This window comes from Calonectris borealis, chromosome 4 (genome assembly GCF_964195595.1).
Source record: "Calonectris borealis chromosome 4, bCalBor7.hap1.2, whole genome shotgun sequence".
Taxonomy (NCBI): domain Eukaryota; kingdom Metazoa; phylum Chordata; class Aves; order Procellariiformes; family Procellariidae; genus Calonectris; species Calonectris borealis.
The window spans coordinates 14,503,702-14,521,525 of NC_134315.1; the positions used below are offsets into that span (position 1 = coordinate 14,503,702).

At 41.2% G+C, this 17,824-nt stretch overlaps 1 protein-coding gene across 2 annotated transcripts in view; it reads right to left on the reverse strand.

The window, feature by feature from the left end:
- STK32B (serine/threonine kinase 32B) overlaps positions 1 to 17,824 on the reverse strand; it is a 141,802-nt gene that overhangs the window by 38,102 nt on the left and 85,876 nt on the right. The window contains exons 3-4 of one of the 2 annotated variants that reach the window (XM_075150526.1): positions 17,216 to 17,253; positions 7,513 to 7,602 (exon numbers count right to left, since the gene is read on the reverse strand). In XM_075150526.1, coding sequence (XP_075006627.1) covers positions 7,513 to 7,602; positions 17,216 to 17,253 — 128 coding nt within the window. The remainder of the gene's footprint in view (positions 1 to 7,512; positions 7,603 to 17,215; positions 17,254 to 17,824) is intronic. The other variant, XM_075150527.1, reaches the window with a different exon arrangement.

Here is a 17,824-nt window from a genome sequence, read left to right on the forward strand (position 1 = left end):
CTCTCCCTGAATATAAATGTGGACTTGGTAAACTATCAATTTACCTCCTAGCGTTTACTTTCTCATGTGCTAAAAGGGTCTAAATTATAATGGACAGCTTTCTGACTCAGAGCTTTAGACCAGACAACTGCTAACTTCTATACTATAAGGCAAAGTGCTGCTTAAAGCCTGACCATGCTGGGCTGGCAATTTTCTAGTGCGAGGTCTAGAGTTGTTACAGCGGTGTAACTGATTTTGTACCATTATTCACGTAACACACCTCAATAGTTTTAATACTCATATTTAATGCAATTATTCAGTCAAAGTAAATATTTTAGATACCATTACCTGAATACAGACACTGCATTTAGAATGCCTTATTAGTTTGCCATATGGCTATACAACCTCTCTTGCCCTTACTCAGAGAGCTGTCCTCATAAAACCCTCTGCATTACTCAACCACTGAACAGAACCCAGTTCTTGCCCTTGCATTTGCACAGAGAAGCCCTTTCTTGTTGAACATCTGGAGAAACAACCTCAAGTTGCTAATCCCATTGAAAGAAAGCCCAACAGCAATGAACGTGTCATGGTCTCCTACTACTGAATATGAAATTATACAGAAGTAACTTCCTTACTCCATCCAAAAGCTCACAGTGGCTTGCAGTGTCAATTTTTCTAGCAAACTGTTGAAAGGATTGTGTCCAAAAATATCCATTTGCTGTTTGGAAGATCGGCTCAATGTATGGACAGCAGCTGTTCTGCCCCAGTGCTGAAACAAACTGGTCTGCATAACCGGGGATAACAGGACAGACTGTGTGCCTGAACTACAACTTGAACTCAGAGTGGGGTTTTTTTGACTGAAATAGTCAAAGAAATTATTTTATTAGCAGTTTTGCTGGATGATCTCAAAGGATGGTACACAAAGGATGGTCGGAGAGCACAGAGAGGAGAAAAGCAGCTGGAGACAGTAACTTCTTTCCTGATCTCCAGAGGTTTTTCAGCTGCTTGTGTGCCTACACATTAATGTCAGAGCAGGGCCAAAACCTGAATACCCACTCGCAGCTCAGCGCTTAATCCCCTCAGCCGCAGTGCTCCTAGCGCTAGCTGAAAATCCCATCAGTACGGCGAGTATTTATTTCAGCACCTCAAAGCCTCACACGTCTGCTCTCGGCTCTTGCTTATCAGAACAAACAGAAGCCTCCCGGCTCGTGCTGGCGTCGTGATATTTCCCTGGGATCAAAAGGGCATGTAGCGACATCGCCAGTGCAGCTCTGTAGATAGGCAGTCAAACCCTTGGTAGGAAATGGTGGAATTCTGAAAAACCTAAACACTGCCTTAACTGTACTCAAAAAGCAACAAGCTGCAAAACACTATTTCATTTCACAGCACTGTTTAGTATGAGTGCGAGGAAGACCAAGGTTGAACACCTTTGAAAACCCAACTCCAAATTTTTCCCTGCTATACTGTAACTACCTCGGGAACAAATTTAGCCCTACAGGATATTTTTACTTTACCTGCAAGGTTGATATCGGGACATCCACTAGCTTTTCTCTGACTCCAATAGTGCTACCACACAGTATTAATTAATAAACATGGATGACTCATATATTTTAGAAGTTCAGTGGGCCTCTGTAAATCCACACTCCTCTGGTAATCTCAGGCGTACAGCCATTCTTCACCGTGACAGCAACCTATGAAAGCAGCTGTGAAAGTCTGAGATAACAAGCCTGTAGGATAGGAAGGGGGTAGCTGAAACTTTTCACATAATTTACAGCTGATTTTATTGGCTTTGGATTTTTGTCAGATGTATTTATATCATAAAATATATTTTATTGGTTTGACTTGAAGTAGACATGGTGCATTATTCGGATAACTTCAGCCTCTGCTGAAGAAAACCACGAAGTCTCTACCTAAATCCCCTAGCCCTCCTACCATCAGAAACAGAAAAAAACCCCAAACAAACCCTGAACCCCCAAAATGTATAACTTGTGAATGGAAAGTTTTTGCAATGCTCACAAATAGTACACAGATGTATGGAAATTGATCATTCAAAAAGGAAACATTTCAGTGAGCAAAAAGTATGTGCTATAGGGTTCAAATACATCTAAATTATGCCAGAGTGAGCAATAAACAAAAGGCTATATCTGTAACGTTTTCTAGGTATGTTTTAGTATTTAACATTTTGCTTTGTAGCTGACCAACCTGTTGCACGGGAGAAGGCCATTACTGCAAATGGGTGCCCAGCACAGAGTACATTCTCTGACACACGAGCATATTTCTTGCAGTCTGCATGAGGGACCAATATAAGAAACATCTTTTTTTTTTCCCCTTATAAAGATGGAAAGGTGTTGAAAATGGCAAACACTTACACAGGTGCTTCCAGCCAGGCAAATGCACGCTTTCCTTAAACAGAAGAGGCCTAATGAATAGCCTTCTGCAGGAGGAAAGAGCCCCGGCTGAATATCCCAGGCACAGGCTGCAGCCAGGAACCGTCTCCTGCCCTGCACTGGCTTTCCTGGGGCACATCCCAGTGCACTTGTGTTCATTTGTTGGCAGCAGGCACACCTGTCAAAAGGCAGCTAGGTCTCAAAGGACATTTTGCCTTGCTTGCCAACGTAGGATGTCAGCCTGAAAACTTATGAGTTTTCAAAGAGCTATTCCTACACTAAAACCTTGGACAACACCCTCAGTCACAGGTGTTGCAGAAGGTTTGAGCAGTGAATTTGTAATGATAAAATCAGGCACGGGTGACACACAAGTTTCCTAAACCAGCTTAAGGCACACATTGCATTTCACGGCTGCAACATCTGAAGAGTACGAGACAGAAGCTCTGAAGACCCCTGAACACTAAGAAGCTGATTTCACTTCATCATTTCAGGTCCATGGCTTTGGGAAGTAAAACTGCAGAAGCAGCTGGAAGTAGCTTGTCCTGCCAGGCTGTTGGCCTCCTTCCTTTCAGATTCACCGCTGTCTGTGTTTTTGTTGCCTGTGTGTGGCAGGTATTTCACTTGTCTGAATGAATCAGCTGGGAGGGGGGAATGTAGAGAAATTACCAGGGTTTCTGCAGAAACATTCAGGTTCAGATACATTGCATTCTGTGTAACCATTTAATAAGGCAGGGAAAATTTCAGGCTGAGAAAGACTTTGGGGCAAAAAGGCTAATGTGAAGAGGGATTAAGCAAAGGCTGCAGGAGCTGACTCACACCATGCTTAGCATTACAAGATACGTAACTTAATCAGAACAGCTAATACATTTTTACAACACAATACCAATCCACTGCATTTTTTCCTAGATACCAGTTTTATGCAGTTATGTTGCATGTGACCAAATTGCTCCCTAGAAGTTTCTCAACCTATTTCAAACAGATTTCTAATAGGAATGGAGGCTTTAGAGATAACATTTTTCTGTTTATTTTCTTAAATTGGCCATAGGAAGAAGTGAGAAATCCTATAAGTACCTCTACTAAGGGAAAGACTGGAGAGTGCCCTCATATGCGATTAAACATAACAGGATCCACATGGGAGTAAGCCTTTATAAACCTCCAAGAGGGGGAAAAAGCTTTCATCACATCTCACACCTTCATCATCATAAAAACTGGCATAGCGTAAGGCACGTCTTACGGGAACGACTAAATTTGCTTGGTTCTGGTGCTCAGCAAGTGACTTGAAGGTGATTTTGTTTTGTTACACCGAAGTTAAAGCGGTTTAAATTCCTGGTAATGAAAGCTTACTAGCAACCATAGAGCCAACCTCCCCAAGTCTTTTTTTCTATTTTTCTTGTTGTCTAAATGACTTAGGTGAAGCCACATGGAAAGTCTGTGATACAGCCTTAAAGCTAGAAATAATATGGGCTTAAATAACTATCAGGAGTGAACCTAAAACTTTCTTAATTTAAGCACTGCAACTGAAAAATTTCTGTAGCATTTCAGTGAAGAGATGATTCTTCACAAAATTAAAGGTGTAAACTAAAAGAGGAAAAGAAGTTAAATCAATGCAGGAGGAAAAAGCAGCACCAATGAGTGTCTGGCCATATCTGTCAAATTCTTAATATTTGAGGTTTGCTGAAGCTTTGAAGCCCAAGCTGTGCCACAGAGAATGCTCACCCATCGCTCTTCACCTGAAACAGAGGATTTTTACAGCTCTAAAAACTTTCCTGCCTTCTTACAGCTCCAAATAAATGCAAGGATGTCTTTTCTGACTCTTTCTGAGTAGCGAAGACTGCACTTGGGCTTTGCAGTATTTTTGCATTTCCAAGAGGTGAGGAAGGCACACTGGAGAGAAAGTAGCCTCTTCATAAAGGGAAAGAGAGCATTCTTCTTCTGTTTCGTGTTGTGAGATTGTTGGATATGGGGGAGACCTGATGTGCGGGGAGAAGGGTTCAGGGGCAGAACAGCTTAGTGAGCTGAGGCGAACCAAGACAGCCGTTCGCCAGTGTGTAAAGTTAAAATCTTGTTCCCATCTCCCATCTTCCCTCCGTTCCAGGTCTACAGTTTACCTCCTTCCTTGGGTCAGCTTGGGCTCTCATTGGACCCTCCAGGAGCTCGTTTAGCTCCCTGGGAAGGCAACAAGGCTCAGCTATCTAGGTCACAGAAACTATTTGCCATGATGTTAAGCTGACGAATGATTGCAAAACAATAAGGCTATAGGGACGTATCTATCCCTGAGATCAGTATTTTCCTACTAAATACAAGGACTCCAGAATTTTCTAGCAAAGGAGAATACCATAGAAAGGGGCATAGGTGGAGTTTAGGCAGGATGGACTAGACTTGAACGTCTCCATATCGAATAGGCAGGTTTTTTAAGACGAATCTCAGCATTTCCCTTCTTTGTACTATCTCCTGGCAAACATCAGCTACACAAAGAAAAGTTACTCCTCCTCCTTGGGGTGGGGTTGAGGATAGGAATTCCAAAAGGACAGGGTCATTTTTCATAATTTTATCCTTAAAATACCAAATCATTGTACTTGGCACTTGCTACAGATTTTTGTGTTTTCAATTGTTAGAAGCTAGTTTTCTTCTTGTGAGAAAAGCCTGCCAACAGAGACCACTAGTGACCTAAGAAGGTAGTGGTCCACCTATGTGTACAGATGGGCTGAAAGATGCTCCAAAGGACACTAAGTTTCTTGTTAACGCTCAGCAAAATATTTGAGGAACATTTTTGTACAGCTATTTTAATTAATCTGCTTCTGAACATTAGCCACCAGACAATCTCTTCATTACACACATTCAGACTATGACAGACAGATGTTAAAATGCTAACTGACCTCTAAGCAAATACTCAGCTTTTTTCTGCTTTCATAATAATTAGACTTTCTAATGTAAAACTGTGCAACTGCTTCAAGATTAAAAATGTAAGGCCATCAAAACAGTCATTTAATTGACTACCAAATTAAATCTCAGAAAAGACTCTATTGTTATGTCTGCTGTCATCATCACATTTAAACATGGAAAACATCTATTCTGAATTTGTTTGAGCTCCTGCAAAATGTCTACTCTTCAAGGATACTTTTGAATAATCTGTATAACAAGAATTTGCACGTCTAATGCAAATGACTACTAGAAGATTGTAGGCAGCTATTTAAACAGAATGTGTGAGCTCCGAGACATAAAATTTTCACAGAAATGCAAAACTACCGTATAAAAATGTTGGAATCTTCTAACATTTCAGTCATCGTGTCTGTAAGGGCACGTCTGTGAATGTAATTAGTTTCACATGTCAGTTGTACAGCTATTTGTCTGTATGTGTTAGGGGAGATCAAATTAGTTGTAGAGAAAAAATGCCTTTTCCCTGAGTTTTTGTTGTTTTGGTTTTTTTTTTTCATAAATAAAACCACCACATACTGGCAAAAATGCTCAAGCAAGTTCTTTTTAAACTAAAGCTGTTGGTGTAAGTGAGATTGCAGCATCCCTTCTCCTCTCTTTTCACCCCACAGAATAGAGAATCTGTGGTACAACGTCAGACACTCAGGTACAGGCCCTGAGGGGAAGCTCAGGACCCAGACTTGGTCTCCTAATGCTCTATATCTGATGCCTGTGCAGTGTTGGTCATCTCACCTAAGTAGTGACACTGAACTAGACACTCAACTAGAGCTAACCAATACAAAATGCTGAGAAAATTTTCATCTAAAACCTCATTCCTCTGCATAACTTAAATGCTTGAGTCAGGACTACATCAAATGTTTCTTGGTCTGTTTTGAGTACACTTATAAGAGTAAGCTAACCAGAATCAGGTCGGTGCACTGGTCCTGAGCCCAAGCGGCACAATCTGGCCACACACATGCTATTGTACCCTATTAACTGCCAAAACAGGACAGCTATGCACAAGCTGCTCAGGGGCAATAGACTCCAGCCCCTGCTAACTGTGATTCATGACAAAATCACATCATATCTGAAAATGCAATTCTGCTCCAGTGCCTGGGACTGCTCTCTCACAGTCTCACAGCTGGTACGAAGGTACCCTGCAGACACCTGCCCACTTCATGTGGAGGTTGGTACACTGCTCTTTGTGCTGTGAAAAACATAAGTGTTAATTCCTATTTCTTGGGCACATGCTTTTACTCCTATGCCAATATGCAGAATTAACACAGTGGCCTTTGGTTCCCTGAATGGCATTTTCAGAATGTGATCGTTTACCAATATTTTACCACTGCATGGATGTTAGATGTGCTCTGAGCACGTCTGCTAAAGAAAGTCTCTTGGAGACACACATATCTCTTAGTATGGTTTCCAGAACCCAAATATGTTTAGTCTTAAGCTAGTCATCTTAAGCTAGTCATCTCCTCAGGCAATGATAATTCTGTGTACAGACAGAATTAAAACATCAGATGTGTAGGAAGCCACAAATAGGACAAATCACACCTATTCTTAGTCATGGAAGCTAGCCTAACTTTGGTGGGACAAATGACCTTCAGGAGAAGCCTTCTGTCCTTCAGCTGCAGGGGAAGTTTGAGTTATTGACTTAGCCAAGATGCTTAAATTTTAGACAAGAGGACAGGTGAACTGAATTTTACTCTCCCAGCCTTCAATCTATCTATGCATTTAAAATACATAATTAAAAGATATAAAATGTCCCTAAAAGCCATAGGGCAAGCACTTAAGTGGTTAGTTACATAGAACTCTAATTTTAAACAGACACATTTTTGAGCAACTCAGCATAGCAAAGCAATTAAGAATGTGCCTAGGTACTTTTAAAGTGACATTACATGTTCTCTGCTAGGTCATAGCCACAGTGGTGCAAATATAATCATATATGCCTGTCTCCAGATGTCGGGGTTTGCAGGAAGTAACACAGTTGAAGTTCTCCTGAATTTGCTTCACAAAACCAAAGAGAACCTGACTAGAAGCAGTGTAGAGACCAAACTCCTGCCCAATCCCTCCATCTCCAATGTTTTCCATTGCTAACACATATATACTCTCAAAAAAAGTTGATCACATTTATTGTACGCTTTTACAAGTTAAAATCCTTTTAATATACCATTAGTTAATCTTAATGTGTGACTTTTCTTACACTTTTTAAACGGTCTTGAAAACTTACCCATATAGGGTTTTGTGCCAGCCATAGAAGAAGCTTTTTCTGAGCCTTTCACTATGGTTGCTATGTTAAAGTCAGTGATATGAACATGTCCTGCAATTACACAAAGTAAAAACAGAAGTTAAAGTAGCACATTATAAAAATATTCCTCCCTTTGTTTAACATTTAAGTGATAATTAAAGAAATGAAAAAGAAATTAAATTAAGAAATTAAGTTGGAAAGAAATTAAATTGGAAAGATTCATAACAATTCATAGAAACTTACTATTAAAGGTTACTCATAACTAGAAAAATCGTATTGGCAGCAAAGTGATAGAATACTTTTCTTGTATGGTTGCATCCACTACCTGCTCACAGTGCTGAACCTTTTTTTGCTGGTTACTCCTGAACCTTCTCCTGCCATGAACGTTAAGGACAGTAACTGTCTTCCCAGAGCAGTAACGTGCAGGAGCAGCACGTGAAGCTATGTGTGAAATCTACCTCTCTTCATCTCCAGCTGGAGCCACCCCTCACAATCTCAGGTACTCGTGACACCTGTCTGCTTTCACATCCACTTCAGGTTACCATCAGCCTGGCTTCTTCTGAGTCTCTCAGGACAAAAAGGGAGCTGAGAAGAAACAGTGAAGCAATAGTTGTTAATCCTGGCTTGCCATAGGCGGGTAAACTGAATATATCTGAAAACCTTCAGACTTTTAATTTGATAAGTCTGCTGTTAGGTTTTGCATCTCCGCTTAAGGACTAGTTTTATATTGTGGAGTGATGCAGATATTATGCTCTCTGTGATTACATCTGGCAATGCCGTTGTGGATGGCAGAGTACAGGGAAAGGTACTCCCTTCCCCGGCTTAGTCCTGCACTCAGATCAGGATTAATACCCCATATGTTGAACTAGAGTCTTGAGTGACAGGTTCCTGTGATTTTTTTTTGATCAAGATCTCAACCTCATTCAGTCCACAGAATGGAGCAGGCTTTGGGCATGATGCAGTTATTAAGCGAGGGAGGTTGTTATCATGTTTGCTGCCAAAGATGAAAAGAGTGTAACAAATGACTGATGTTGAACATTACCGTGGTGCCTGACGGAGGAACAGAGTCTCAACAAAAGATTATGCTGTTCTGACAGTCTAACCTAGATCCTGCTCAAAATCCACAGGAAATGTATCTGCAGCTACCCATGTGTGAACTGAAATTTCAGAGACCCTAATTTGGCCAGATCTGAGCTGGTTTTGAAGGGGAAAAGGAAGAAGGCATATCCTACTGCTAAACTTAAAGCTATTTCTCCAAATGGGAGACACAGTAGAAGTTTTCAATGAAATGGTTTGCATGTTTTCTGCACTTTTCTCAAAAAACTACTTACATTTTATTGATACTTTCTTCCTAAGACACCCAGCCCAGGAAGCCATCTGCACACAGCAGACAAAAACTCTGAGCACTTTAGAAGAGGCAGGAGGCGTTAGGCTGCCTTAACAAGAATTAGTGTTCACAGCCCAGCTTGCCATCAGATTTCAAGGCGGTATTCTCCTTCCTGGTGGCTGGAGCATAGCATGTTTGCAGTTTATTTCTGCAATAATACAACACCATGGCAGAAGGCTTCTGGAAAATGATAACTCACGGCAGTAGTTTTAAGCAATTCCGCGTACATTGTAGAATGAAAAGCTGCAAGGATCTCGGCAGACTAATACTTTCTCTTTTTTTTGACAGATAAAGTTCTGCCATTTAAATGACAACATTGTAAGTGATGGTCCCTATTAGAGTGCCAGCATGATAGCCTGTTGCAAAACACCTATCACATAATATCCATTCAGACTGATCCAAATAGTTGATTTACAACGAAAATTGCCTCTCCTGTGGTGCATTGTTTTCTCTCCCTTTTATTAGATTTCTTTTCATTTAACAAAACCAAAATAGCACATGTGAAGTGTTGTATCCACTGGTTGATGGTTTTTGTTAAAAATGCCTTTCTGCAAGGTGAGGGATGGATTGAGAAGATAGGTTCTGCATGGCTCCTCCTGCATCCTGCTGCCGATACAGCAGCAACGGGCAGCTCCCGTACATGTAGCAGGGCACGGCAGAGCCGTGTCTGTACCGCTGGAAAAAACTCCACCTTTGCTCTTCCCCATCACAGGGCCACCCCACGGCCCATGGGTTGCCTGCAGGCAGCCTTTGCCTGTTGCTTAGAGAGCTGCTAATTGGCTATGGAGGGAAGGCAAGGCGTCCCGCAGGCAGGGTGGCTGTGCTGCACAGGCGCCTGGTGGGAGCCGGGGGCATGCAGAGAGGCTGTGTCTGGGACGCAGAGCAGGGGCGGTGGGGAGTGAACCCCTGCGCCTGTCGGCAGTGGCGGAGGGCTGGAGGGATGTCGAGGCAGAGCTCTGCCTGCCTGCGCACACCACTGAATGGTTTCAACTCTTTTAAGCCTAGTGACTTGTTTTGTTTGGGTTTTTTTTTAAGTTTTTCATTCCTGGTGTGAATATTTCAAGAGACAGTTAGACCCCAATTCTCTATAGGCATGTTTCTAACCAGCCTCTAAGATATCTTTTTACTGCAACTGTTGCTTATAGGAAAAGGAAAGGTTGCTGCTGCTGCAGTAAATATGCTGGGATACTAGCTGCTTCATACTGTTTCCAAAATTTCAATTCATGGGAACTTTTTCCCATCTGAGCTTCACACCTTGTACTTGATCTCCCTTTCTGGATATTATTGTGAACAACTAAATGTCAAAACCAAGTTTGTGCCCCGGCCCCCTTCTCAGGTATCAGGTACAATATTGAACTAAGCAGTATGTCAGTGCCACTTGGGTTTAGCTTTTAAGAGCTGTGAAGCACAGCAGTGCGCAACAGATTCAGCGGTACCTAACTAAATTCAAGTATCACAAGGAAAGAGCTCATTGCTTAATCCCCATGGCTGCATGACCCCATATGATAATAAGGTGATGGTGGAGAGAAGGGAAGAAAAGGCAAATGACCACATTCCTCTGGCTCTCTGCAGAGTGGCTTTTTCAAATCATCCCAGACTGCACAGATTTCACATATGCCAACATGTACATTGCAAGCAGAAAGTATCTCGGTGGAAATTGTTTCAAAAATTGCATTCCTCCACCAGCTTCCAGTTAAGGCTTTAACAGGGAAAATTTGTAAATTAATACCTACAGCACAGTGTATGACTTTGAGAAGCTTTATGCATCCGCTTCAGAAGTGCTGTGTGGCTTTTATGCCTCACTCTTCCACATGGCCTGAAATGCCAGTATCTGAGATAAATAGCAAATGATCTTTATTTGGGCTATTATTTAAATTTGCTAAACGAGAACAAATCATGACAATTAAAACAAGTACTGAGCTTGTGGCCACGTGTTCCTTAGCTTAAACACAGATTATGTGAAGACTCACTACCTGTTTGTTCGTTCTGAAGGTGCTATCTGCTAATTGCACTGAATGCCTCCTACTTCTAGTGCTGGAACGGCTTACTCGTGGTTCACCATATTGAAATCACATTGGCTGAGGCTGGCTGACTAACATTTAGCAGAGGAAAATGTACATGACTTCAAACCTCATTGAATTTCTCAGAGTCTGAAACCGAAGGGGTAAATGTGAGGGCAGAGAGAAGAAATACCAGACTGGAGTTAATGCCACTCACTCAGCATGCACCAGAGCTGATGGGAAATCTCAACACAGTAACATTTTGAGGCAAATTCAGATCTGGTTTGCCCTCAGAAGGTCAAATCCTATAAACAATTTTAAAAGTTCATCTGTACTATGTACAAAAGCGAAAGCTCGTATCCACATGAACTTGGCATGACTTGGCAGTCTGCCACTTATCATCAGGGAGATTGTTTGAAACCTCGGGCGGGTTCAGCGAGGCTGTGCATTTCAAAGGGTAGGCTGTTTAATGGCCACATAGCATGTAAAAGTTTCAAATATATTTTCAAAGTGTAGATAGCTTCAGGTGAATAATTTATGCTCAGAACACTCATCTTGTTAGTCAACATCAGAGGATTAAATAAGACACAGTCCTTGAAAATTGTCTGTGGGTATGATGAGGACCAGCCCTAATGCAGTCACGCTAGGTACATCTTTAGTGGAGACTTTATGTCTCCCAGACATCACTATAGGGTAATGATGTTGCCAGTTCTGTTGTTCAGAAGTTAACATCAGGGTTCTAAATATTGAATTTATGGGGGTTTTTTTTAATCCTTTAATGTTTTTGGTTTTAAGACCAGGATTGCTCATTGGCTGCATTTTTCAATTTTGCTGTTAGTCTTCAAGTGAGAGCTGAGATTCTCATGTAATCAAGGAAAGAGTTTTAAGGAAAACCTTGATGATCATAAAACAATATAATCATATATAAAGAGGCACATACAAATGCCAGCTTGAATCTGCCTTGTTCTCTCATAAGAGAAATTATTACTGAGTAAAATTATCACTAACAGATGCAAAAATCCAGTCTAAAAAAACCCCAAAACCTAATAAAATATAATTAGTCCTGTTAAGGCTAAGAGTGAAATATTAGGTCTGTGATTTCAGCATGGAGAACCACGAGGAAGCCGTTCCAGCACTAGAAGTAGGAGGCATTCAGTGCAATTAACAGATAGCACCTTCAGAACGAACAAACAGGTAGTGAGTCTTCACATAATCTGTGTTTAAGATAAGGAACGCTTGGCCACAAGATATTAAGGATGCTAAAATTTAATTCAAGGAAGCACCAGAAAAGTCCATGAAAAAGACCACTGAAAGTTATTAAATGCGTGGAAACCACATCCAGCTCAGGAGATGCCTGAGGCTGGAGGCTGGTGAGTACGTGGGTGAAGTACCACAAAAACCTGCCTCATTTTATATCCTGCGCCGTCATTCACTTTTTGGCAACTCTTGGAGATAAGAAACTCAATTAGATGGTCTTTGATCCAGTATGGTTGCTCTTCTGCTCTGAAACTGAAAGCCTGCGTATCCATAACACTGTCTATGGCAACAGAGGGGGGCAAAGGGGATGGAGCAGTGCCTTATAAGGAGAAATTAAAAAGGCTGAGGGTCTTCAGCTGAGACAGGAGAGCACTGAAGGAGGTTTTGAATATCATGAAGATTGTGATTGTAAGCTATTATTTACCAAATCCTGCAATTCTGGAAGTAGAGAATGGTTTTTTCAAAGGAGAATGTTTCAAATCAGATGAAAGAAAACACTTTTCTTTCATAAAGGATGGTGAACTTGCTGCTCCCGGAGATTGTAGAGGCCAATATCAGCAGCAACTTCAAAAAGGCAGTACACAAACTCATTGACAAAGGTTCATCCAGATTCTAAAGGGAATATACAGACATACCCTAACATCCTAATACAAAAATTGTGGGTGATAGGGAGCACAGAAGCATTCGATGACTAGAAGTGGCAAAGCGCACGCTCCATGAACAATATCTCCTCTTGCTACTGGCTGTGACAGAGTACCGGCTGAGGTCTTGGGTCTGACCCAGCAGGGATTTCTTCCTCAGTAAACCAAGCAGGGACCTTGCTGGGTCTTGTGAAATGATATCCTGAAAAACTTGCCTGAGAGGAAATCAAACCCTTGCAAATTTCCTGTAAACAGAGTGTCATAATGGGGTGGTCACTCTGCACAGTGCAAAACCTGGATACCAAAGTAGAGCCTTATAATTTCTGCAGAATGACCAGAAATGTTAATACCAATGGTGCTACCAAATAGCTGTAAAAATAATGTTATCATCTCTGAAAAAAGGCAATGTACTAATCTGGTTGCCACTGTTTGTTTTCCTGCTTTTTAGGCATTCCACATCTCTTTAGACATCATAGCTAATAGATCATGGAAGGATTTAAAAATATCTTTAATTTCTTTGATATTTCAGAAAAAAAATACAACATGGATCAGACTTGCTAGCTTTCAGGTCTAAACACTATTATTTCAGTTATACTGTTCTAAACCATTAAAACGAAAGGAATAGTACAGGAAGCAGAATACTGTTATTAAGAGTATTCTGTAATGCTTTTCTCTGTACAATACAATAATAATAGCTCTCCTGAACCATCAGATAGTCCCTTCAGCTATCACTGGAATAATTCTGTTTCAGATGCATGTTAGCAGAACAGAGCACTACTACTAAATTGAGAGATTAGTGTTAGTTGTAAGAGGAAGAGCTTTCTGGGAAAGCTGAGAGGGAAACATAACAAGAGAGCTTTATGGACAGCACTCATTTCCTTAGAGAGCTCTGATTCACGTTCAGAGAGTGAAACCTGAAAACATCCTTACTTTCTCTCCTCAGATGAGACTCCCCTATGGGATGGAGAATCTCTCCAGAAGATCATCTTCTGGTAGGGGCTGAACACTATTTTAAGCAGCTGATTACCCCATTCTCATGCAGCATTACGCTTCTCGTGATCATCAAACGTTTATTTCCACTGATGCATCAGAACCTGTGCTCAGCAGTGTTGAGAACATAGAATCATAGAATCGTAGAATCATTAAGGTTGGAAAAGACCTCTAAGATCATCGAGTCCAACCGTCAACGCAACACCACCATGCCCACTAAACCATGTCCCTAAGCGCCTCATCTACACGTCTTTTAAATACTTCCAGGGATGGGGACTCCACCACTTCCCTGGGCAGCCTGTTCCAAGGCCTGACCACTCTTTCAGTAAAGAAATTTCTCCTAATGTCCAGCCTAAACCTCCCTTGGCGCAACTTGAGGCCATTTCCTCTCATCCTATCGCTAGTTACTTGGGAGAAGAGACCAACACCCACCTCACTACAACCTCCTTTCAGGTAGTTGTAGAGCGCGATGAGGTCTCCCCTCAGCCTCCTCTTCTCCAGACTAAACAGTCCCAGTTCCCTCAGCCGCTCTTGTGCTCCAGACCCTTCACCAGCTTCGTTGCCCTCCTCTGGACACGCTCCAGCACCTCCATGTCCTTCTTGTAGTGAGGGACCCAAAACTGAACACAGGATTTGAGGTGCGGCCTCACCAGTGCCGAGTACAGGGGCACGATCACCTCCCTGCTCCTGCTGGCCACACTATTTCTGATACAGGCCAGGATGCCGTTGGCCTTCTTGGCCACCTGAGCACACTGCTGGCTCATGTTCAGCTGGCTGTCAGCCAGCATCCCCAGGTCCTTTTCCTCTGGGCAGCTTTCCAGCCACTCTTCCCCAAGCCTGTAGCGTTGCCTGGGGTTGTTGTGGCCGAAGTGGCTTTGCTGAAAAGTATATGGGAAAATTCAGGCTTCCTCTGCCAGAATGATTTTGAATATGTTGTATACATTTTCATGGTTTTTTTCGTTGTAATTAGATTGATCATTTTTATGGGTTAAGAAAAATCTCCTCTTTTCACTACTTCTGTATTCCTGAGAAATGTTCCCTAAGCCATACAGAAAAATTGTAGTGAAATTAGTTTTAACGAGCAGAAATATCTATAATCTACAATCCTGGTATATGTTATGAAAATCAGTCAGTTTAACTGCTTGAAGATCTAAGGCAGTGTGAAGGGCATAACACTTCACTTTGACTTCAGCCAAAATAGTTTTCTTCAGTGAGGTCTAACTTCTTACTGAGACAAACTCTCAGTCCTAAATGCTGTGCATATGCAATTCCATAATACTTTTTGTAATGAACTGTAAGAAAGACCTAGGGGTAAAGTCAAGCATATAGGAAACTGTTGTGCCATCTTAGAGGCCACAGGCTAAAATAAAGTTCCTTCCTGTGCACCTGGTTAGACTCATATTAGGTGAATTTGTTATGCTTCCTCTACAGCCTAGCATATTTATGGTGCATATATTCAGCAGATTTTTCCCTTAAGTGAAATCTGATGATTCTGTAAAAATGATGTTACTATGTTGCGGCTTAATCAAAGCTTTTATGGATTTCAAGGATAGCATTCGTCTTGCAAAACATATATCTATAAGGTGGATATCTATATCTTTACTCAAAACTTCTAGGTATTAGTCACCAAAGAGAAACAGATACTGGTGTATAGTGCAGACATCCAAAATAGATCAGATGATCTAAAACGTGTCTATGTCTTTCAGTTATCTGTAAAGGAAGCCTGTGGTGATGAGCACGGTACAGACAACTGTCCTACTGATGTCACCTCATTTTGTGAGTTGAAGTCTGTGGACCCTTATCCAGGTTGAGAGAATTATATCTTCCAACCACATCCAGGTCTGTGAATCAAGGACCCATGAGCTGATTAATTCTGCTGACCAAGGTCTATCTGCAAGTCTGGAGAAGTGTGGTTGTTTCACCACCTGTCTGCAGATGTGCTATGAGGGAGCAGTATTCCGCTGCTTTGGGCTATCCGTCCCAAAATTTCCAAGCTGCCTATAGATAACTTTGTTACTGAACAGCTTATAATCACCAAAAAAACTTCGTTTTGCAGCTTATCACTCACGCTGGTGTAGCTTCTTCTCTGCAATACTGGAGCCCTCATAGGAAAGCTCTCGCAAGAGGCTGATTTTGTGCAGTAATTGACCTTGATGAGGGGCAAGGAGAGATAAGGGCAACCATACTTCAAAGGCTGTCAATCAGAGATTTAACACAGTCATAGTCATTTCATGTTGCCTTTGACATCTTTAATTCACCCAGGACTTAAAGACAAGAGATTTCTATTTCATGCTTATTTGCTCATATTAGTGTCTAGGGAACATTAACACTTATGGGCCTGAAACATTAAATTCCTGAAGTTCTAGATGGTTTAAAACTCCAATATTATTTAGCTTTATTGGCTTCAATATTCCCAGGGACAAACTACATCTGTTTGCAATGATACCTCTTTAATCAACCTTAACTCGAATACCCAGCAGCTCTGCAATGGATTTTGAAAGGTAATGGTAACTTTGGCATAATTTCAAGCTTATATTTTCTCAAAGATTAACGGCTTTTAATCAATTTCTGAGGTGAACAAAGCACAAGACAGCTTTCCCACAGCAGCAAATATACATCTCCTTTTTCCATTTAGTTTTCCTCCTGTACGTATTTCTGTTCTGATATAAGGTTAATGCTTTTTTTTACCTGTATTTTCTCACCTTCTTCGTATGAATAGTTGCAAAAAGATGCATGAGGTTTTAGCAAAATACTTCATAGACAGCGTATATGTGTAAAATTTAAGTTTAAACAAATTAGCTTCTTTTTTTTTTCATACCACACCATTTTTTGTTTGAGATCATGCAATTAGTACTGAAAGTTCAAAGCTGATTATGTTGTCTAGTCTTTTTTATGTCATTTAAGCCAGAACTACATGTAGAGCCATAAATATTTTGCAGACTTAGAGGCAAATTTCCAAATTCCTTATCTAAATATAGGAAAGTAATTTCAGATATCTACATGAGAAATAATTTGCTGTATGAAATATCTTAGCCCTTCAGAAGCTCTAGAAGAGAAAATAAGTGCTTGGTACTGTTCTACTGGTAGGTCCCTAAAAAGGGATTATGGTGATTCACAGTAATCCTGTGAATAAAATCTTAACTTCTCTTTATCAGGTGTCCCTGGTGATCTCACTTCCTATTAAATTCCTTGTTCTTCAGGTCTTGCAAGTGACAGAACAACATTTTTTTTTTTGCAATAGGAGGTGAAATTACAAAATCCACAAGGTGGACAGACGGACTTTGCAGAGAAAGCCCAGATTTAGGTAGGAATCCAATATCTGTGGCTGATTTACAAAGCATGTCATGAGCATGTCAATGAGATCTCAAGAATTAGAGGTATCTGAGAGAAAGCAGTCAATATTCACTTACCATGCTCATCCAGTAGTATGTTGTCAGGTTTGATGTCCCTGCAAAATAAGGAAAGGAAGGCATTACATTTCATACCCAAAGAAAACCTGCAACCTGTTTTCCCCATCTGGGTATGAGGGCCAAGTCACTTAAATAATTACAAAACCAAGGAAGACCATATCATACATAAAGGCAAATGATTTTTATCTACATCTTTTTACTGCCCTGAGAAAACATGCATACTAAAGAGACTTTCCAGGTTTCCATTTCATGTGGTTTTGTTTTCATATGGTTAGCATTGACATGGATTTGGTTTTCAAGATTATGTACTTTATTCTTTATAGCAGCGGCAAAAACGAGATGGAAGATTTGCATCTAGGAGGTGCCTGACTGCCTCAGGGACTCTGAATTTGACAGACCCAAGAAATCATTTAATTAGAAACATTGGTGATCTACCCTTTCTGCCAGACCCCGCTAATTTGCCACGCTCACATGCATGATCACTCACTGCTAGCTATCTTACACTAACTGGGTAAGCCTAGCAGCTCTCCTTTTAGCCCCCAATGCCCCGCGTGGCTGTCTGTAACGGCAGGTAGCATGCTGGGGAGAGGAGTGGTGATAAGGGAGGAT